General features: G+C 36.2%; 1 protein-coding gene across 2 annotated transcripts in view; it reads left to right on the top strand.

The window, feature by feature from the left end:
- The window catches only part of GCC2 (GRIP and coiled-coil domain containing 2), a 31,331-nt gene extending 10,224 nt beyond the window's left edge, over window positions 1-21,107 (top strand). For both annotated transcript variants that reach the window (XM_086880317.1, XM_086880318.1), the window contains 17 exons: window positions 325-394; window positions 1,083-1,183; window positions 1,264-1,362; window positions 2,930-3,049; window positions 4,435-4,599; window positions 4,975-5,079; window positions 5,656-5,818; window positions 6,367-6,467; window positions 6,598-6,675; window positions 7,361-7,498; window positions 9,495-9,616; window positions 11,192-11,368; window positions 12,555-12,772; window positions 14,205-14,399; window positions 15,209-15,348; window positions 16,138-16,339; window positions 17,425-21,107. In XM_086880317.1, the coding sequence (XP_086736443.1) occupies window positions 325-394; window positions 1,083-1,183; window positions 1,264-1,362; window positions 2,930-3,049; window positions 4,435-4,599; window positions 4,975-5,079; window positions 5,656-5,818; window positions 6,367-6,467; window positions 6,598-6,675; window positions 7,361-7,498; window positions 9,495-9,616; window positions 11,192-11,368; window positions 12,555-12,772; window positions 14,205-14,399; window positions 15,209-15,348; window positions 16,138-16,339; window positions 17,425-17,495 (2,265 nt within the window). In that variant the 3' untranslated portion in view covers window positions 17,496-21,107. The remainder of the gene's footprint in view (window positions 1-324; window positions 395-1,082; window positions 1,184-1,263; window positions 1,363-2,929; window positions 3,050-4,434; window positions 4,600-4,974; window positions 5,080-5,655; window positions 5,819-6,366; window positions 6,468-6,597; window positions 6,676-7,360; window positions 7,499-9,494; window positions 9,617-11,191; window positions 11,369-12,554; window positions 12,773-14,204; window positions 14,400-15,208; window positions 15,349-16,137; window positions 16,340-17,424) is intronic.
- Window positions 21,108-21,771: the final 664 nt, after the last annotated feature.

Here is a 21,771-nt window from a genome sequence, read left to right as displayed (position 1 = left end):
CTGATTGATCTGCATTAGCTTCAGGTCTTGGGAATTGCTGACAGTTGTAAAGCTGACAGCTATAAAGCTGACAGCTATAGAATGAGAGTGTCTCCCCTTTTTTGTCCTTGGACAGGATGGAAAGCAGCTCTTAAAAGATTGCAATGTTCTGCTTTCAACATAACTTTCACCAAGCTGATATGAAGTTGCTCATAAAGGCTTTCCTGGTAGTAGGAACATAGACAGTTTTAGCTGTAGCTGAAACTTCTGGAGGCTTGTTAGGGACAAAATAGGTACCACAAAGAAATTTTTGTAATACTTCTTGTATCTTTGTTTATAATACAGAATTTAATGGAGACAATGACTGAGAAAACTGATCAACAGTCTTCAGTAGCAGAGCTTCAAGAAAAAATTGGTATCTTTCTCCCTTTTTTCATATATATAAATGGTTTGGCTTCTTTGGATTGTTACCTTTTCTTTCTTTGCATAATTGTCCTGTATTTTTGCAAGTTGAGGAAGATGGAGAAGTAGATATTAATGCATCTTCCTACAGTATTCCTTCCATTAAGGATTTAAAATATTAGCAGTTTTAAGTTGGTTATGATTTGATACTTTTTAAGGCTTTTTCTTCCTCTGTACATCTGTCTATAAACAGTGTAGTGGATTTAATCTTTATTTTTTAAATATGAGAAGGTTATCAGTAAGAATCCCTGAGGCTATGAGAAGGAAAGAGAAGCAACACTGCCAAAACTACTGTTGCTTTATTGGAGTTATCCCAACACATTAACAGGAAAATGCTTCTGCGTTGTTAAATTCATGTAGAAGTAGACAGCAATATAACTCTTAATTGTGATGGGAGCTTCTGAAGCAGGGAAAGATTGTCCAGTGAAAGATTGTCCCTAAGCTTTCTGTGTGTCTGGATGTTTTAGCTTCAAATTAAATGTTTGAGTGAAACACTTGAACATCTCCCCCTGGATTATATTTTGTTTGGTTTTACAGTCATGCTGATGTTTGTGTTCTAATTGAATTTAGTTTAATTTCACTTCTTAGGAAGAAATGGAAAGGTGTAATTTTTAATTTTCTTATGTATTTATTTATCTTAGGGATGCTTGAAAAAGAATCTGCTGAAAAAGGAGAGAAGCTAAACAAAATTAAAGTGGTTGCTGTGAAAGCAAAGAAAGAATTAGATGCCAGCCGAAAAGAGGTACTCTGACTTTTTCCTGATAAGAGGAAGATTCTGCATGGAGGGCTTTGTTATAATGACACACTCTTCTTTTTAATAAGACGCAGACTCTGAAGGAACAGTTGGAGTTGGTTCAATCAGAAAAAGATCAATTGTCTGCTTCAATGAAAGATGTAATCCAAGGAGCTGAAAGCTATAAGGTAAGAATAATGCTGCATTCACAAAAGACAGTAAACTACCGGAAAGTACTTTGAGTTTGAAGCCTAGCCTGGAGATACATTGTTTTTACTTGCGCACTATGTTTGGTGAAAGAAATTGTGTCAGTGCACTTGAATACCAGAATCAAGAAATGCAAGGTTCTCTTAAAGGGAACTGTGCAGCTGCTGTCAGAAGAGAATGAGACACTTCCTTTCTACTGGAATTAATCTACTTTTGAATCTAGCACCATATGTACCAAGCAATGTGTTACGAGGCAAAACCAATCCCCATGAATTCTGCAAAGTACATAAAATTGAAGATCAGTTTGAAAATCCTTAAATGGTGAAGACAAACTTGTAATTTCCTGGGAGAAAGTCTTATTGGAATACATATCTGGGCACATGAGGCAGAAGCAGGTGACGAGTCAGCATCACTTCCCCAAGAGAAAGCTGTTCCCTGTAAGTCTTAGGAGGAGAAGCTGAGGAAGCTGAGGTGGTGTAGTCTGGAGAAAAGCAGGCTCAGGGGAGGTTTTATTGCTCTCTACAACCACCTGAAAGAAGGGTATAGTCAGGTGAGGATCAGTCTTTTCTCTCAAGGAACAAGATAGGACAGAGGGAAATGGCCTTAAGTTCCACCAGGGGAGGTTTTGATTGGATATTAGAAACAATTCCTTTATGAGAAGGGTGCTCAAGCATTAGAACAGGGAAGCAATGGAATCACCATCCCTGGTGGTATTTAAAGTATAATAAGTAAACACAGCAAGCGCTTCATATACAAGTATATAAAGTAAACATGGCACTTAAGGACTTGTTTTAGTGGTGGATTTGGCAGTGCTGGGTTTACAGTTGGATTCAATGATCTTAAAGGTCATTTCTCATCTAAATGATTCTGTGACATCATTGAAGGTATTGTGTCCAGTCTTGTCCCTCCTTCTCCCCCCAAATGCAAGAAAGACATTGATAACTTGAAGTGACTTCAGTGGAGGAATGAGCAGGTTGGTCAAGGGTCTGGAATAAGTGATGAGAAGTTGCTCAGCCTAGACAAAATTTCAAAGGAACCTAATAGGAGTCTTCCAATACCTACAAAGGCATTATGAAGGCAGGAGAGTCAGGTTATTAATGGTGGTGCAAGATAAGAGTCCTCAATTGAAAGGAGAGATTTCAGCTGGATACATGGGTAAACATTTGTATGCTATGAGAATGGTCAAGCTTTGGAATAGGTTGCCCAGTGGAGTAGCTATCTCCATTTTTGGAGGCAGGTCCCTGGAAAGACGAGATTGGACAAAGCTCTGAGCAAGCAACCTGGTCTCATCTCACTGCTGACCCTACTTTAAGCAGGAGCTTCATGTGATACCTGCTGAGCTGTCTTTCATTCTGTATTATTCTAGAATGTCATGAACTGAAAGGGCTTTCTCCTAGAGCCTGTAATGGAATGATAACTTTAATTTCATTCTGATATTTCTGATGTTGCAGTAAGACAACTTATATAATGAAATTCTCAGAGGCAGAGAATGTGCTTATGCAATACATATTATAAAAAAACTATAGCTTTGTGTTTGTATGTGTTAAGAATCTTTTGATCGAATATGACAAGCAAGGAGAAGAGCTGGATTCTGAAAAAGGCAGAGCAAATAATCTTGAACGTCAGATAGATGACCTCACAAGACAGCTACAGGTGTCATCCGAGCAGGTCAGTTCTGGATGTGGGTCTGATCTATTGATAATTGCCATAAAAATTAATTCTGCCTATTGGGTGCAAGTTTTAATCATGTGATTGTTACTATAGTTTCATAACCTAAGTGTGTTTTGAATAATGACTTGAAATTCAGAGTGGTTTGTTTGTTCTTTTTCAACATCTGATATCTTACCTGGGCAGTGAAAAAGATAAATATATCTAGAATGTCTGGCTTTGTCAATACAAAGTGTTTAATTTATCCTGGGTCAACTCAGAGAAAAGAGCAGATTATCTCTGGCTTGATTTTGGACCTACAGCTCTGCTACAGTCGTACTGTTTCTCTGACTGCACACTTACACTTTTCAGTGCAGTAACTTTTAACTGAGACATTTTTTCTTCTATTTTTTCAACAAAATGTGGCTTTGGGGTTTTTTAAAATTTTTTATTTAATCAACAGAGTGTTTGAATATACTAAATGAATTATGGATTTTTCATTTTTCACAAGAATGAGACTTTAAGATGCATTGTAGAGTACTACAGTGGCATTCAGAGGAGTCTGAGATGGTAATTAAGGGGCAGTGAGACATATTTTTGCAAAGCTAGCTACAATAGGTTTGGTATTTTGGATTTAAACTCCCAGGCCCCATATACCGGATCCACCTAGGTCACTGTTTCCTTAGAAACACAAGCCAGTAGTCAAGGGCATAGGAAGAGATAAGAAATAATAGTATATATTCTGCTGATTGTGCAGGCATTGCATTTTTCAAGTTTGTTATAAAGAATTTGTAAATAAAACACCATTTAAGTAGTTGACATCTTTCACTTATACTTCATTCTTAATAGGCAAAATAAAGAATAGTATACATCATTAAAGGTGTCAAAATTTAATCTGTTGAAGTCATTGCAAAAGTATGCCTGTTGCAGTACAGTTCTTACCATGTACTGCTGGAAAACTTGGTTGTTCAGTCAAAACTTGCAGTTCAGTGTTTTTTAGGAGTTAATAGTATGATCATTTGTTTATAAATACAGGAGGTGTATTTGAAGTGTGGCAATAAGTATTGAAATACTGTACTGTTGCAAGGAGAAGGTAATAATGCAGAGAGCATAAATTTTGGGGTATTTTTTCACATTTCTTTTGATTCTTGCCATTTTACAGAAAGCTGGGAAAATTAACTTAACAAAATAACCAAAATGTGCTAATGGCTTTAATTTCACCTGTTTATTAATCTGGTTTAAAAGAATTAAGCTGGACAATACTTATCTGTAAGAGTGTTGTTTGTAAGGGATTTGAATAAAAATCAGTGTTGGGTATTTTTTTTTAAATACAGAAAATATTTTCCCTGATAACATTGCATATAAGTTCAGCTTTTGTTTTTATCATTCCACTGTGCTAATTTCAGCATGATCAGTTACGCTCTGCTAATGAAGATCTCCTGGCTCGTGTTGAAACGCTGCAAAATAATGCCAAGCTGCTGGAAACTCAGATACTGGAGATACAAAGAGCCAAAGCAAAGGCTGACAAAGAACTAGAAGCTGAAAAGCTTCTGAGAGAACAGAAAACAAAGGTAGTACTTCACAGAGACAGCAAATGGGCTGAAGCATTACTTTCACTGGTTGTGGTTTCTGTTGGACCTTTGTAAACTGTGTTTTTATAGATCAGGTTCAACACTTTACCTCCATGTTACTTGACTTTTTTTAAGACTTGGTCTGTTAATTGAAAGAACTTTGCAAGGCTGTCAGTTCAGGTTGGGGGTAGTTATACAGAATGTGAAAACCACTTCATATTACTGTTATTTTTCTCTGGTTCACTGTGTTTTCCTAAAAAAGGAATCAACTATCTTTGTACAACACAAGTGTGTGTGTATGTGTGTGAAGTATAGAAAGATGCTGACATCTGTTTTGAAATTGCACTGCATAATTGATAACTACTTAAATTTCAGGAGCATAGTGGTGCTCTCCGAGAAATGGAGGAGCTTCAGATGCAACTTCAGAAGGAAAAGAAACATCTGCAGAAAACTATGCAAGAACTAGAGCTGGCCAGAAAGGTAGAGTTGCTGTCCATGTTAGTGCTCAATGGACTACCCAAAATTTTGGCCCATCTGGCTGTGTTGAATTTTTGTTTCCCTTTCTGTTGTGAGGATTTTAAAGCCAGAGGTTTGCAAAAGGGAGAATGTGAGGGCTTTTGCCCCTGGCTGTGTGCTTGGAGAGCTGAAGTGTACTTTTGGGATTTGTTTTGCTTCTACTTTTTGTTTGTTTGTTTAGCTTGGGTGTGATGGTTATGTAGCTCTTCATGAGTAGAAATAGGAATAGAATCCAGATGTCTGGAGTACATTTATAGTGCACTGTTACAAAATTGCCTTGGTTGTAAGGACTGAAGATGACAGAAATTAATACATACAAAATACCTACTGATAAAACTAGCAATGGGTTTTTCAAACCATTTGGCTCTCATTTGAAAACAGATTATTTTTCTGAGGCTATGTAAACCCAATGGATGGTTGGCCTTTGTGGATATGGACAGAGACAAAATCTTTGTCTGATGGGCAATATAGTTTTGTACAGAATTACAAAAATCTTAGCAACCTTAACAAAGCTGTAACTTCGTTTTGTGTACCTTGCAGGATGCTCAGAAGAGTACACTGATGGATATGGAAATAGCTGATTATGAAAAGCTAGTAAAAGAACTTAATCAGAAGATTACTGATAAAGACAGCAGAATAGAAGATCTTGAGCAAGAAACAGGGATTCAGAAACAGAAACAGGAAACCCTACAGGAAGAAATAAGTGAGTAAACTATAAGCAGCAAAAGTTGTAATGGTATAGTGAGCAGTAATAAAAAATAAAATTCAGAAACAACTTCTTAAGTTAGCAAAGGAGGGTATGCTTTGCAGGGAGTACTAAACAGTTGCATTAGAAAAGCAATTTTGTCTTAGAGGAACCTTTACTAGATTCTCAATCACTTAATCCAGTATTCATCACTTAAAAGCCAGTTTGCCTGCCTGACATACTGTGTTTCTTACCTGATTAAGTTATTCATAAGTCCTAAATATTGGTGACTGACAAGGGCTTCATTCTGATGTACACTCATAAAACTTTACTGATTACCATGTGACTAAAAATTCAATTTCTTCCTGTGCTCAACTGTAAATCTTAAAAATACTTCACTTATAAGATCTTTGTGATAATTTAGGAAAAGAATACTAAAGTTACTGTAAGCCACTTATTTGCAGTTCTTAAGGAATCTGTTAGAATTTGTTTAAATATTTTCCAGCATTTTTAAGGAAATAAGAGGGGAAGTTTCCTTTGCATATAATTGTTACTTTCTGCATTAGAGTCACTTCAGTCAACTATGCAACAGGATGAGGAAAGAAATGCCAAGATAAAACAACTCCTGGTGAAAACCAAAAAAGAACTAGCTGATTCAAAACAAGCAGTAAGTCCATATGCTAATGACTGTGTATTCTCTTTTTAAACTAGATTTTAAAAAAACAGCTGGTAGTTAAATGTTTAAGTTACTGAGGCTTGGAGGTTTTTTTTAATATCCAGGTAATTTTGTCTTGCAGGAAAGTGACCATCTAATGTTGCAGGAATCATTGAAAGGGGAACTGGAAGCCAGTCAACAGCAAGTGGAAGCCTATAAGGCAAGAAACTTCACTTTTTTATTAGTACAAGTCTTCTTATTTAAGTAGTAAGGGTGTGATTTTTACTGGGCACATGGAATATAGGCTGAAGAATAAAGAGGTGCTATTTTTACCTCTAGTTTACTGGTTCTTTTTCTTAAATGAGTTTTGTCTCTTTGCTGCTTTTACCAAATATTTTTTTCTGTGATTTTCTGTAAGCAGTTTTACCCTGTCTTTTTCCTCTTTCCCTTTCCACCAAAGGACAGGACTATGGAGTTTGAAACTTGCAAATGGAATGTATTTTTTAAAGATTCTTTAAAAATGGAAGTTGCTCAGCTTAAAAACAGAAGAGCACAACATTGTCAGCAAAAATCTTAAATGTTGTCCATGTGTATACAGAATGGAAATAGATTGGAATGTTATGAAAGAAGCAGGGAAGGGAGAGGGGTTGGCTTTCTTAAATGCTGCCACCCCAGCATTGTAATTTTATCTTCAATTCTCTTTTAAAACAACATCACTTTTTAAAAATTAATTCATGGTATTCCATGTCTATTTTATTCTTCTACTTCTATTGGATTTTAATTTTGTATTCACCTGTTCTGTGCAGGAATTATTGTAATAAGAGTCCTAGGTTCTCATTGGCATGTTCCCTTAGAGAAGTAAGAAAATTTTTTGTGATAGTGAAGTTTTCAACTGACTTTTTCAGATTCAAGTGGCTGTACTGACATCAGAAAAGCATAAAGTTCAGGAACAACTGCGAACATCTTCAGAGCAGCACCAGCGTACGATGAGTGCTTGCCAGCAAAAAATTGCAGCCCTGCAAGAAGAGTGCAAAACAGCCCAGGTATTCCAGTGGAAGAAGTAATCTTAAAAGTTTAAGAAGGGAGATTACTTGCACTCTCTGCTTCTTCAAAAATATTTTGCAGATTTTTCACTCTTCTCTTTTTGTATGTCAGGAGTAACAAGCTACCCCAGTAATTGAGTGGTGGTATAAAGGACAAGCCTGTCCTGGTTGTTGTGTGTCACTTGGAGTGATACATCTGGAGTTGCATACTTCTGTTTTCATTAGGGAAAAACTTGTAATGGGGAGCCAGTTTTTATTTAAGATGATCAGTAAGTATACAGTCAGGGAAAAGAAAAGTCTTTAAAGGAAAGGGCACAAATGAAAAAAAGGAATATAACTTCCTTCATATAAGACAAATTAACACAGATACCACTTTAAAGGAAAAAAGCTGTGAAAAATATATTTGCAAGCACCTTTTAATATGCTACAATATGAGCATCTTAATTGGCAGCTGAATTACATGGAAAACTGACACTGTTGCTGAACTTTATTATTATTTCTGGGATTTTTTTGCTCATATAACTGTTTGGTGGTCCTGGAATTCAGTGTTTACATTGAAGACAAACAGATTCAAAGTATAGTAGGACTGTTATGTTCAAACCACCTTTATGGAGATTACTTCACTACACTCCACTGTTGTATGGTAGGTGTGCATCCTACAAGTAAGCAGCAGCTGAATGCAACCTCTCAAAAAGACTTCTACATTTTAAAAAGCTGAAGTGAAATGGACAAACTTTGTGATTGCTGCTGCAGGAGGTTTGCCTTAGTTGTGCTGGTACACATGGGTTGTGGTTTTAGAAATGTATTCATCATACCTGGTGCTTACAGTACCTGTCTGTGGTGGCTTGTTTTGTGATGTTGTGAAATCAGCAAGGTTGTAGATCTTTCATATGGCATGACTTGAACTTGTGGAATATTAGCTTTCCTATTTAGATGCCCTACATATGGAAAATAGATATTATTACAAAGTTATTAGCAAAGGAAAATTTCCTCTAAAGGAAATGTGGACACCAAAGCAGATAGCAGAAAACAGAAGTCATGCTGACATTTAAGGCTGTGTACCTGAGGAGTTACAAATATTCACACAGTTTGACTGGAAGAAAAGCAAAGGATTAATTTAAAGAAAATGGCTGTAAATGTACAGACATAGAAAATCTGGACCAGTGGTGAATCAGAGTCAGTTCTGTAGAATTTCAGTCAGCAGTTCAGCTGAAGGGAAAGTTTCTGAAATCCTCCTCTTGGAGATGAGAGCATTTTAGTTACCTGTAAATGGGATTGAGCAATGAATCCATGAGCTTGTCCCAAGATCCAAGAAAGAAAACCTGTGTCACTGTTTTTTTTGTAGAGGAATCTGTAACATGAGTACTGGAAGGATGGCAATCATCTTTGCCATATAGTGTAGAGTCAAGGATGTAGTTACTATGATGTGAGGCAATTTTCTATATGTCCACAGAAACTCAAGCAACAGCTGAATTTAGAAGAAAAGACAGACCAAGCATCTTTAGTCAACTAGAATATTTTATCTTGTGCTGTGTAATACCATTGCGAGACTAACTTAACTCCCCAGAATTATGCATAACTTTATGGCACATTCGAGTGCTGGAGAGAAACAGAATTATAGCAGTATTGGAGAGAAACAGAATTTTACCTCTTTTTGTATTTTCTGTCATGTTTGCCTTCATTTAAAGCTGTTCATAGAACCCCTGGCTTGTGAATCTCTCAGCTGAATGTGGTTTTTGAATTTTCAAGTATTCTTTCTTTTCTTTAACACCAGTATGTCGAAAATCAGTGTCTCATGTTCCACATTATATGATACTCAGTTAAAATCTAAAGAAACATTATCTGTTACAGTGGTCACTGTTTTAATTATCTGTTTTAAAGAAGGAAGTGCAGCAGGTGGTTTTAATTTTTTTTGGTGTAAGATGCATTTTGTTATAGAGAAATAAAGGAGCAATAGTCAGTAGTATAATTTACAGATTTGTTTTCTGTGTGATAGGCTGAACAAGCATCTATTACATCTGAATTTGAGAGCTACAAAGTCCGTGTTCATAATGTTCTAAAACAGCAAAAGAATAAATCTGCTGCTCGGACAGAATCTGAAGGAGCCAAACAAGAAAGGTAAAACTAACATTTTTACTTGATCTGTAATCTGACTGTGGCACTGCCTAGCTGAACAGAAGAAATATTAGCTTCTACTGTCATATTGCTGTATTCATTTCTAGTAGCTGGGTTTGTCTTTTAAACCATTATTTTTATGTAGATTACCTATTGTTACAGTCAGAAGGAGAAGTAAGATCTTGGAAAGTTTTTTATGACTCTCATGAGCAGAAATTAGCCAGCACATTCATTATAGACTTGACATGGCGTTTTCTCTGATGTGAAGTAGCCAAGTGCCATTTGCAACTAAGGGGAAAAGAGCAGATTGGTTCACTTTAGCTGAGCTCACTTAGAACTTTTTCAGGAGTGAGTGGTTTAGTGTAGGTAAAGCTCTGGATGCAAATTCAGTCATCATTTCCAGTAGATTTATAAAATCCTGTATGTTGTATCATGGGAGGAAAGACTTGGAAGAAAACAGTTACACTGCCAAAAGTTCCCTGAAAATCTTTTAAGTACAGTCATAAGCCAGGTGAGTTTAGATTCGCTTCAGAAAATGTCTCAACTCACTGCAAAAGTAAATTAGTTTCTGTAAGTTATTTTTATAAGTCATTGGTGGCTGCCCTTGGTGATGGACTGGGCGTTTCTGTGTGAAACGTCAGGATTCGTTTCTGACCCAGACCTTCAGTCAGTACCGGCAATTGCAGACAAAAATCCACCAGAGGGCGACTTATGCCTTCTTAGAGGATTTGGGTTTAGGTCTGGTTTGGCGTTTTTGAAACATTCTTGCTTTTGAAGCAACCAAACCATAAGAATTGCATTTCTTTGTCTCTCCTTTTTGCAGAATTTGAAGAAGTTCTGGTATTGTTAGTTTTTTGTGAGAGAGAGCCATCTTGGAAATAAATTGGATAAGTAATAAACAGATGACAAATGGTTCCAAAGAAATTCTTTACAAGTCTCAGCTCTAAGGAATAGTGAGATACACAGTTCATGAAATAATGGAGGTGTCTGTGTATATAAACAGAGAAATCAGTAAAAAAATAATGTGTGTGATTTAAGATTTTTTTTCTTCCTGCTTTTTCTGATTTTGAATTATTGCTGGCCAACAGAGTTTATCTGTTATGGACTTGATGCTGCCTTCTAGTAATTTGCTCAAAATCTACTCCAGTCATTTGGCCCCTGCATTTGGTCTTACTGAACTGATATGCATTTACTAAACAAACAAACAAAAAAAAAGCCTCACCACTTTTAAGAAGAATTTCTTTCTCCCATCCAAATCCCATATATTATTTTTCTTCTGTCTGGTCTCTCCTTGAAGTACAAAGTGCTGTCAGTCATGCTTCCTACCCCAATAGTTTCATTCCCAGTAGTTCACATTGGGATGTGGCAAACCTATTTGTATCTATGTTGAAAGAGGATCTGATTGTTTCTGCTGTAGCCACATTCTAAGATTATTTTGGTCTTAGTGCTGTGTTGATTTATTAATAAATATGCAAATTGGATCAGCTATCCAAAATATTGTGGATATTGTATAGGTTCTGAAATAATGTAATTATTTTAAATAATAATGTTGTGTATTCCTTTTTCTTCCATGTACAGGGAACAGTTGGAAATGGTGATAGATCAACTTAAAGTTAAGTTGCAAGATGCTCAGCATAATTCACAGATGAATGCCTCTGAACTCCAGACATTGCAGTCGGAACATGACACCCTGCTGGAAAGACACAATAAGATGCTGCAAGAGACTGTTGCAAAAGAAGCAGAACTCCGTGAAAAGTATGGTCTCCTGGTGAATAGATAGGAATATTCTTTTTGTTTGAATTTTAAGATCTTAGCATGTATAAGCCTATAATAATACTTCACAAAGAAAGAGCATGTTGAGAAAGTTAAAGGAATTTTCAAAAGGATTGTTTGCTATTTTTCACAAGCCATCAGAAGTCTCTACAATGACTATGAAATAGTAGCTGATCAAGGAATTTGAGATTTCTGCAAGCTTACTATCTCTTAACTATCAAATCTAAAACTTAACATTTTTTAATCACATTGACTCTTTCTGAGTTTAATGCCCAGCACCACATTTGTGTTGTGCTGCTCTACTAAATTTTATGGATGTTTCCTATTAAAAAAACTAAGTTTTATGCAAAGCAAACGAGTTTACTGACAAAATATGCAGTTCTTGTCCACCAAATGCCTTTCTTGCAGAAAGTACTATATTTTAAGTTTGTGCTTGCAGCAGGCTTAATTTGCTGTTTCATTCAAAATGAAAGGAATCTGTTTAATCTGTATCACTTCTTGTAAAATCACATGAATACCTAATACTTAAGCTCCTCAAAAAGAGTCTATCATTGTTTTTTCTTCTCCATTTTGGGTACAAAGAAGTTCACATGAAGTATTAATTAGAAATTACAGATTGATATTAGGAACTATTGACTTCTTGTCATTGACTTTGTACAGTTTTATCTGTTTCTCATAGCTACATAATGAATCAGTGTAGTCTATCAAATTATGTTCTGCATTTTTCTGGAAACAATCCATTTCACAGTAGGTTCCATTTACACCTAAACACTGGTCTTTTCTACACTGGCTCTGTTTAAGTCTGTATGCTTATAAAGGTAAGTCCTGGGCTTAGTTTTTCCATAAACGCATTTGTTTAATTGCTTGTGACTTTATTTATTTGTCCAAAGATGTCTGAATTTTTTGTTCTGAAATAAAAGTTGAGAGTAGCACTATAGCACAGTGCATTCATATAATAAGTAATGTGTAACTTTTTCAGTCTCAGATTTTCCCTGTAAAAAGAAGACTTTAAATGAAAATAAGTTGGACATGTAGTCATTCTAAGATAATCATACACATGAAAATTGAAGACAGCCTCAAACTGTAAAAATTTTGAAATATGAAACTTACAGTAAATAGTAAATAGTAAACTTACAGTATTTTTCTGTTTGTGTCTTACTGTTTTCAGGCTCTGCACAATACAGTCTGAGAACATGGTCATCAAAACAGAGCACGCCCAGGCGTTGAGTCAGCTGACAGCCCAGAATGAAGCTCTCCGGAACAATTTCAGAGATCAGGTCAGGAATCTGCAAGAAGAGCACAGAAAGACAGTAGAAACACTTCAGCAGCAACTCTCCAGAGTAGAAACTCAGCTCTTCCAGCTCAAGAGTGAACCAAGCACTAGAGGTAACTTCCAGGCTTGAGTACCAAGTTTTCATGGGCTGGTTACAGATTCATGTACCTCAGTGTGAAGGTAAACCATGCTTATAGTGTTTGATTCTGTAAAATCACCAGCAACTGTTTCTCAAAAATCTACAGCATGCTGTATCAGCCCACAGATACCAAGTCAGGAATGCTTCTTTGTTACTATTTACTGTCACTTCAGAATACTAAGGTTCTTGAATACATCCTGAGGAGGACAACAAAGGTGGTGGAAGGGTTGGAAGGACTGTCCTGTGAGGAACCACTGAGGACTCTGAGTTGGTCTAGTTTGGAGAAAAGCAGGCCGAGGGCAACCTCATTGCTGTCTTACAGATTGCTGAGTGGGGCAAGTGAGGAGGGAGGTGCCGAGCTCTTCCTCTCTTCAAGGACAGGACATACGGGATTGGTTCAGAGCTGCCATGGGGAGGTTCAGACTGGACACTAGGATGCATTTTCTTTCTAAGAGGGTGGTCATACTCTGGAACAGGCTTCCCATTGAAGTGATTGATGCCCCAAACCTGTCAGTGTTTTAAGAAGCATTTTAACAATGCCTTTGATAATGTTTTAACTTATGATCAGCCTTGAAGTGGTCAGGCAGTTGGACTAGATACTTGTAGGTCACTTCCAGCTGGATCTGTTCTGTTCTAGAATCTGCATCACTGATACCTATTCTGCAGTATTTGCATTGTCAGACAGATGGAGGGAAATTACTTTGTAAATATTTGGTGTTCTTACCAGGTTGTCTCAGGTTTTGGAGCATGCTGGACATCTGCCTCAAGTATAAAGTGTAAAGCTAGAGAAAAGTGTATTGGAAGCTGTTTTAAGAATGCTTGTTATTTGTATACATGCAATTTATCATACTTGCTATTCAATCCTTCTTTCAATTTAAGACTTTACTGTCTTCAATCTCAAATGTTATTTTCGTATCTGTAAAGTTACTAATCAGGATGAAGTTGGACATTTGCCAAGCAACAATAACAGTTTAAGAAGTTGCTCTGTTATTACTGAAGTAGAAGGGTCATGCACACAGCAGTAAAACGGAAGAATTTACGCCTCCCACAGGACTGGTTGAAGCAAAAGTGAAGTCAGTTTTGCATTAAAGAAGTTTGTTACTCTTACCATAGCTAAAACATCTTCAGGGAGATGTGCATGAAGGTTTCATAGTCACTGAAATAAAAATTTCCAGTCAAGTTTGGGTTTAGAACCAGACTTTGATTGGAATGGCCACTTGGAGGTGAAAGGCTGTATTTATTTTACTATTATAAATGTTACGTGCATATCTGGCTTTTTCTTTTGCTTCACCAGCCCCTGCATTTTGAGGACTATTTTATGTACCACTCTCAATCCAAGACAGTCACACGTAGGAAATAGCCCTCCCAATTTCATTCTGATACGAACATCAGTAAGTATCTTTCAGGTCCAGCTGTTTCAAATCCAGCAATGAAGAGCTTGAGAGAACGGCGGAACACTGACCTTCCTGTCCTCGATGTGCACACTGTCGCTAGGGAAGAGGGAGAAGGTATGGAAACAACAGACACGGAGTCTGTGTCCTCAGCCAGCACCTATGTTCAATCCTTGGAGCAACTTCTGAACTCATCAGAAGCAAAGCCTGGTAGGTAGAATGTGGCTTTCAGAAGTGCTTGCCTACATAGGTTGCAGAAGTTCATGCCCTCAAAATATTTTAGAGCATTGTGTTTTCATGCTTTTAGGTGTAAGACACAAGCTTAGTCAAGTGCCACTGAGTTTATACTGTCCTGAACTTTTGTAGGAGTTTTGTCATTGAGTAAGAACTAACAGTAGGACATTCCTACAAGTTTTAGTGATTTAAAGGTGTCATATTTCTGAGCTTTTAAAGGGAAAGACTGGGTGAACAAGTCAGTGAATAGTTAGAGAAATTTTTGTATTCTGGATGAGTCTCTAATAGGGATAATTAAGTGCTGATTTAACCCTGAAAGGATAAAATTTCTGTTCATCATAATGAGGCTTATTAGAACAGTACTTGATTCATAGGGTTTTTCTAGGAAAGTAAAGCACAGCATGAAAGAATGTTTTGGGAGTCCCCAAAAACCAGAAAAATACATGTTAGCATATAATCCAGTTTTAGAAGTCTATTGAACACTACATGGATAGCTATTGAAAATCTCAATTTATGGGTAGGAAACAAGGAGTAAGTTAAAACCAAGTATCTTGAGGTACTCTAGAGCTGCCAGCCCCCTTCTAATCCATAAACAAAAATAGATCAGAAAATAAGCATGCAGCAGCATTGATGCCTGTTAAGTCCACACTCTGACTTTGCATTAATTCTGTTCATAAGAAACTAATGAATGATTAAGACATTGACCAAGTCCTGATGCTAAGTTAGTATGAAGTAGGTGCAAGTGCTTCTTCCTTTATTTAGTTTTCTTTTCCAATTAATTGCAGAACCATCTCAGTGGCAAGCAGATCTCACCAAGGATGAACTGATTCAGAAACTAAACACAACAACTAAGAGTGCTGATCACTTGAATGAATTACTTCGTGAATCAGAAGCAACCAATGCAATCCTAATGGAACAAATAAAGGTTAGCAGACACACAAGAGATGTGAAGACAGCTCTAATTTCCGTGGTCTGTTTCTTAGACCAAATGTTTTTCCAAAAATCCCTGTCTATAAAATTTTGGTGATGTATTACTTAGTTTGGGAGGGGATTTTATTCCACAGGTCTAACTAGTGCTTCCAGGGTCTACTTCAGTTTTTGGGGTTTTTTTCACTACAGTTTCTAGTTGGGTAGGCATGGTGGGGAGAGGGGACAGGAGTGTGGAGTAAAAGCTTCTACAAAAAAAAACCCTCAAGAGTTTGGAAGTTTAACGTTTAGTAAAGGGTCCATACTATTTTCACTTAGATAAAAGCAGTAAGTACCAAGGGAAGCAGTGTTGGGTTTCTCTTTCTGTAACCCATTTTAGCTCTCTTAAGCTGAAAGAAGACACATGAACTCATGTATGAGTGAGTTTTCTGAAGACATTTCTAAATGTACTAAGCTTTCTCTTCAAAAATGCTTTTAAATTAATGTAATCAGATTTCCGAATTATTTAACTGTTCAACTGTTACTACTCTTTTATCACTGATACTGTATCTCTGTACTGCACAAATTTTATCAAAAAAGGTTATTTTTAGTCAATAATAAATTCTTACAACATTATTACATATTTTATTTTCACTGGATTTTCATCTTGTATATGTTGCTAAACACCCATTTTTCTTTTTGAAGCAAGCTGTGCAATTAATTTTTTAGCTCTTCAAAAGACCTTTGTTCAATTACTCATTAAATGAAGCAAGCAGTATTTTATTTTTTTTTTTCTTCTCATCTGCAGCTTCTTAAGAATGAAATAAGAAGACTGGAAAGAAATCAAGAGAGAGAAAAGTCTGTGGCTAACCTAGAATACTTGAAGAATGTTCTATTGCAGTTCATATTTCTGAAATCAGGAAGCGAGAAGGAACGGCTGCTCCCAGTGATAGACACCATGTTGCAGCTCAGCCCTGAAGAGAAAGGGAAGTTGGTTGCAATTGCCCAAGGTACATGGTGTTCAAAATATTGTCACAAAGAGGAAAATTGGAAAAGGGATAGTTCTGTGCTGTCTGTTGCCTAGACCTTTGAGAATAAACAAAACTTAGTATCATAATGTCAGTGAACTAGTCATAAAACCATTTTCTCTGTTGGGAAGTTACTATTCAGTTTTCAGTAAACAGAACAAATACCATTAAATTGTTATAAAATATAATTTTTTCTAAAACATTCACATTTTAGGAAGATAATGGTAAGTTGAAAAATGTAATGCGTTCAGGTTTTGAATAGAGTTACTTTATTTTTTTTTGTCAAAATTGAGGTTTATATAATTTAATTATTTTCTTTGCAGGTGTTCTAAACAGATAACTAAAGTGGTCTTCTCAAGGCAGTACTACAAATCTAATATTAGTTTCAATATAAAACATTTAAAGATATGCTCTTTGTTGAAGAAATAAAGGAACTAGGGAAGGATGTAAAAAGAGTTAGGTATTTGCAAGAAATTAACACAGGATTTCTGTGTGCAATAATGTTCTGTTTCTGCTTCAAATACTCTGAGCATTCGTTCCCTTAAAATGCTTTTTAAGGTATTGTTTGTCATTTCTCAGTGACAGTAACTGTAGCTTGTACTTCATTAGCAACTTACCTATACTTTATCTTAGAATTAATATAAACAGTAAGCAACACATGTACATGTAAGAACTTAAAACTTGTGAACAAAATCACATTAGAAAGGGAAGGGTTCAAGTACTGCATTCCTTGATAGGCTGTGCATTTGGAAAAATAAGATAAAGTCAAGTTGATAGCATGTTGATGTTGTTCTGGCCCTCTAATGAAGACTGATTGGATTTTTGTGGAGAATGGTGATAAATTACCTTTTTCAGACATTCTTAAGTACCCAAAGTAAAGTGGACTTGGTGGTTCAGTCCATATCTATGTCAACCCAAGAGTGAGTTCCTTTCTCAGCAAGCTTGAGGACAGCATTTAAAAAAGGATAAAGGCAAAGAGTGAGGGCAAGGTCATGTAACCAAATGGTGCAATGTCTAACACACTAAGTGTCTAACATAATAAAAAGTATGTTCTCTTCCTCCTTCAGGTGAAGAAGAGAGTACCTCACGGCCTTCTGGGTGGGCTTCATACCTCCACAGCTGGTCAGGACTTCGATAAAACAGTGGAAACACTGAATCTTTAAAAACATTCCAAAAACAACTGCAAACCAGAGAAATCTTACTGTAGATCTGTTGGTGTTGTAGCGTTGAACTACAGGGTTTTATTTCTGTGTGTTATTTTCAGCTTTTTAGGCTCTACTAAGAAAGCAGCCTGCAGTAGCTCTGAAACATGGTCCTATGTTATGCTCTGGCAGCAGTGAATTATTTTTCTTGTAAATGTTAAAGCTGATAGTAAGAACTATGAGAAGTGACAAATTAATTGCAAATAGCTTGGAAACAGAATATGTCACCCTGTGATAGCTTTTTTGATATCAGTTTAAAAGTTTGACCTGATATATTAACTGGAATAACTAGAGTTTAGATTTAAAGCATTTAAAAGTGTTTACAGTTGCTTTCACATATCACTGTCAGCTAGCTAATCTATATGGTTAATGTTATTCTCTACACATTTAAGAAATCTAAAATTATTTCCTCTCTTGTGATGGCTACAAAATATGAGACAATTAAGAAACAGAAAGGGCATTTTCTGCTTTAAAGTTGTAGTCTTTCCTAAATTATTTTGCTTTTGCAGAACATGAAGGCAACAGTTCACAAAATGTAGAGGGTGCAAAAATCTGTATGAAATACAGTGCTTGTCACAGCTGGTACTGTAGTTGAGATTAATGGCATCTATGGAAGCCATAGGATAGTACTGCAATACTCTGAGGTCCTAAATGAGCTAAAGCTTTGTGAAAAAGGACTGAAGCTAGGGCTTTTTAATCTGAGGTTGGAAGTTCGTGGAAAAGACCAGGAAGAAACGTTCCATTACTGTAACGATGTCTGTAATTGGATTACAAGACTACTCATACTGACTTAGTCATAGTGAAGACACTAAAGAAAGAATTTGAGCCCACAGGTCAGACTCCTAACATTAACTTCTGAGAGAAAATAATGAAACTTTTGTCAATAGATGCATCTTTTAAATGTTCTAATGATTGAAAATCTTATTCTCTCACTTACCTGTATGTGTGCACATTGTTTGCACAGATCTTTTGCACAGATGAGATGATCTCTGTTCCAGGTTACTCAACAGAAGTTGTTTTTTCCAAGAAAAATGAATTTCCACCATCTCTGCTTCTGTTAGCAGCACAGCACCTTTTTTTTACCTTCAGTTGTCTTCTCCCCTTTACAGTCCATAATGCTTTTCACCATCTTAATTTATTTGTAAGGTTTTAAAAAACATGCATATGTGTTTGGATCCTGCTTATGTTTAAACCAGAGTATTTTTGTCTTTTTCACCCATATTTTTATGTTCTCTGTGTTGTTTTACAGAGAGTCTTTCCCTAGTACACATAGAAATACTAAATAGGTTTCTTCCTTTCCTATCTGCCTGAGCTCAGGCTCTGAGGAAATGACACTTGTTCCTTTAATATTGCCTTATTTCAGGCTGAGATTAATCTGAACATATGAACAGAATGGCAACATTTTGAGAATAAACTGTTCAGTAAGTTTGCTTTTGGTTTAATTTCTTGCTTGTTGTATATGTTTCGGTACACAATCAACAAAGCAACCAGGCTTTATTTAGGTATTTTAATTCCTTTCCACTGTCTTAGGCACTTCTTTCTATTTTCTTCCCCTCCAATATGTATTTTAACTGGAACTTTTTTGGTTTGTGCTACTGGGGAAAACATTCTCTGTGGACTTGCAGAGACAAGAACATAGAACAGATGAACAGCAGTGTGAGGGACGAGTCTTCTGGGTGTCTGTAGGTAGCAGACAGGAGGCTGTGTTTAGGCTTTCTTGCATTTGCCTTTGGAATGATACACCTTATCTTCAGCATTTGTGATTTAGACCAGACCTCAAATGTTGGATTCAAACTCTTTATTCAGCTGGATTTGGTTAATGTCACTCAAAAGAATGCCAAAGCACAGCAACAGGAGAGATTTGAAATATGTATAAAAAATAAGTGCTAGTCGTCCTCCTGCTGTGATTTTTAACAATGGAAGCACATGAGTAGAAGGGTATGGCTTTGTCTCACTCAGTTCACACTCCATTGCAACTGACTTGATTTAGTCTTTGTTATTGCTAAAGAGGTGTGATGAGTTCCTCTTAAAATGCACATATTTCAGAAATGTAAATTATTTAACATTGTAAGCTGTGAATAAAGGTATGCAAGTAACATATCACCGGCTGTATGAAATACCAATTGCTTATTGACTTCTTTCAAGTCTGAGTTGCATGCTCACTGTTTTTAGTAAAACTTGAGTACCGTACTTATGAATGTAGTGAACAACTTGCATTAATATATATTTTTTTTACAATGAAATGGTGAGATCTTAATTAATGTAAAAATATTTTAATAACTGTTACTAAACTGTTTTCTGTTGCTAAGGTTGCCAGAACTTACCTATGTGGCAATAAACTGACTGTAAGCAAATATATCAAAGTTTAACAGACAGTTGAGTACATGGCATAGAAGAATGTGAACTGGAAACAAGATTATTTTGCATAGAGAACTTTTTATATGACATATATTTGCATTTGTAATGTGCAGCATTGGAGCTGTGATTTGCTTTCAAAAAGCAATTTAAAGTTTTAACTAGTACTGCTGCTGCTTGATATACTGTGGTGCTCTTTTTTGGAAGAGCATTGTGCTGACTTTGGTTTCTGGTTCATTTTGTTTTCTTTACAGTGCCACATTTATTAGAATGTTTCACAGAAAATGTCACCCTTGCCCAAAATGTTTATAAGCTTAGGACCAGTCTTTATCTTTTAACAGTCTGCCTTTGGCCCAAGCATAAGGAGAACATAATAATAATAATAGTAATAATAATGATTCTGCTGTCACTATGCAGACTGTATATTAATTAAAAACCAGAAATGGGAGTGATTCAACGTTCCTGAACCTGCATGTGCGCTGTGGTTGAATTTTTAGTTATCTAATGCTGACTTAGAAACAGGTTATATGTCTTTCATTTTCCCTTTACCCAGAAGGGAGATTCATCTGTGCAAGCAAATAGTGCTCCAGCTGAAAGACAAGGAGATCAGAGCTTGTCAGACTGTTGTATAGATGTGGCCAGTTAAATCTGGGGTTCAGGATGGCCAAAGGGTACCATGTTAGTTAGAAATTATACACAAGAGAGTAAAAGTTGCTTTTTTTCTTCCATGACCCTCCTTGTCCAAAGTATAATTGTGAGAATACAGGGTTAGATTATTTTCTAAATTTAAATCCTCCTTCATCCTTTTGCTGTGATAAGAGATGATATATCATGAAATTGTGGAGGAATGCCTAAAAAATGTTCCTTAGTTTGTACTAAGCGACTTTGAAGGCGTCTTAAACATACATGCTTCATTTGGCTTTGCCTTTGCTTCTCCCAGTGCACCAATACTTCCTAAACTACCTGCTAGTTCTACTATTGTTGGTACTGTGAAAATATGTCTCTTTCAAGCCTTGCAAATAGCAGTCACCACTCACAAGCTGCGAAACCAAATGTATGAAGAAATAAAAAATATATTTGTTGTAGTAATTTCAGAATTGCTAGTCTGCATAGATAAGTATTTTGTTTGGAAATAATGTCTTTGATGGCCTTTTCTTGTGGCCATCACTTCAATAAAAGTCACCTTTACTCAACAGAGTGCCTTTTGTTTTCCCTCAATGCCTGTTCTGAAAAAGTGTTCTGAGAAAATGCTACTCAGATGCAAGGTAAAAAACAAGGACTGTCTAGCATTGTATTGAAGAGATTTTATGGATCTGGTATAATATCCACAGCCTCTACTTTGGAAGGCAACTGCAGCAACGGATTACTCTGGGTGAACAGAAGATAAATCGGTTTTTTATAGGGTTTTATTTTTTAAAAAAATTTTTAAAAATTTAAGTTACTTCAATTGTGTTACTAGATTGTCACCAGCAATCTGACAATATTAGACATGAAGGAGAGGAGGGATGCAGAAGCTGTTAATGGCCTTATAGTAGGATTGCACTTAGTGTGTGTTTGAGTACTAACTACCTTATACATCAGCATGCGTTTCTAATTGCACTCAACTTTAAAATTGACATAATTATCCCTTCCCTAATAAGCTGTGATAATTTTTCTTTATCTACATGATTGTCCTAGTGCAAAGATTACATGCTCAGTGGATGAAGAGGAGATTGATTTGATTTAAGCAGGAGTTTGGTATGTTTATTATCTTGCCAACTATTTTTCTTAGACCATTCTTATTACACAAATACATGGTCAGAGAGGGGGTCATAAGCCGTGAAAAGAAGACATAATAAATGGATATAAGGGTCAAAA

Source organism: Cyanistes caeruleus, chromosome 3 (genome assembly GCF_971803275.1).
Source record: "Cyanistes caeruleus chromosome 3, bCyaCae1.hap1.1, whole genome shotgun sequence".
In the NCBI taxonomy this organism is placed as follows: domain Eukaryota; kingdom Metazoa; phylum Chordata; class Aves; order Passeriformes; family Paridae; genus Cyanistes; species Cyanistes caeruleus.
The sequence above is the reverse complement of the archived record's forward strand: the minus strand, read 5'-3'. Positions and strand labels throughout refer to the sequence as shown.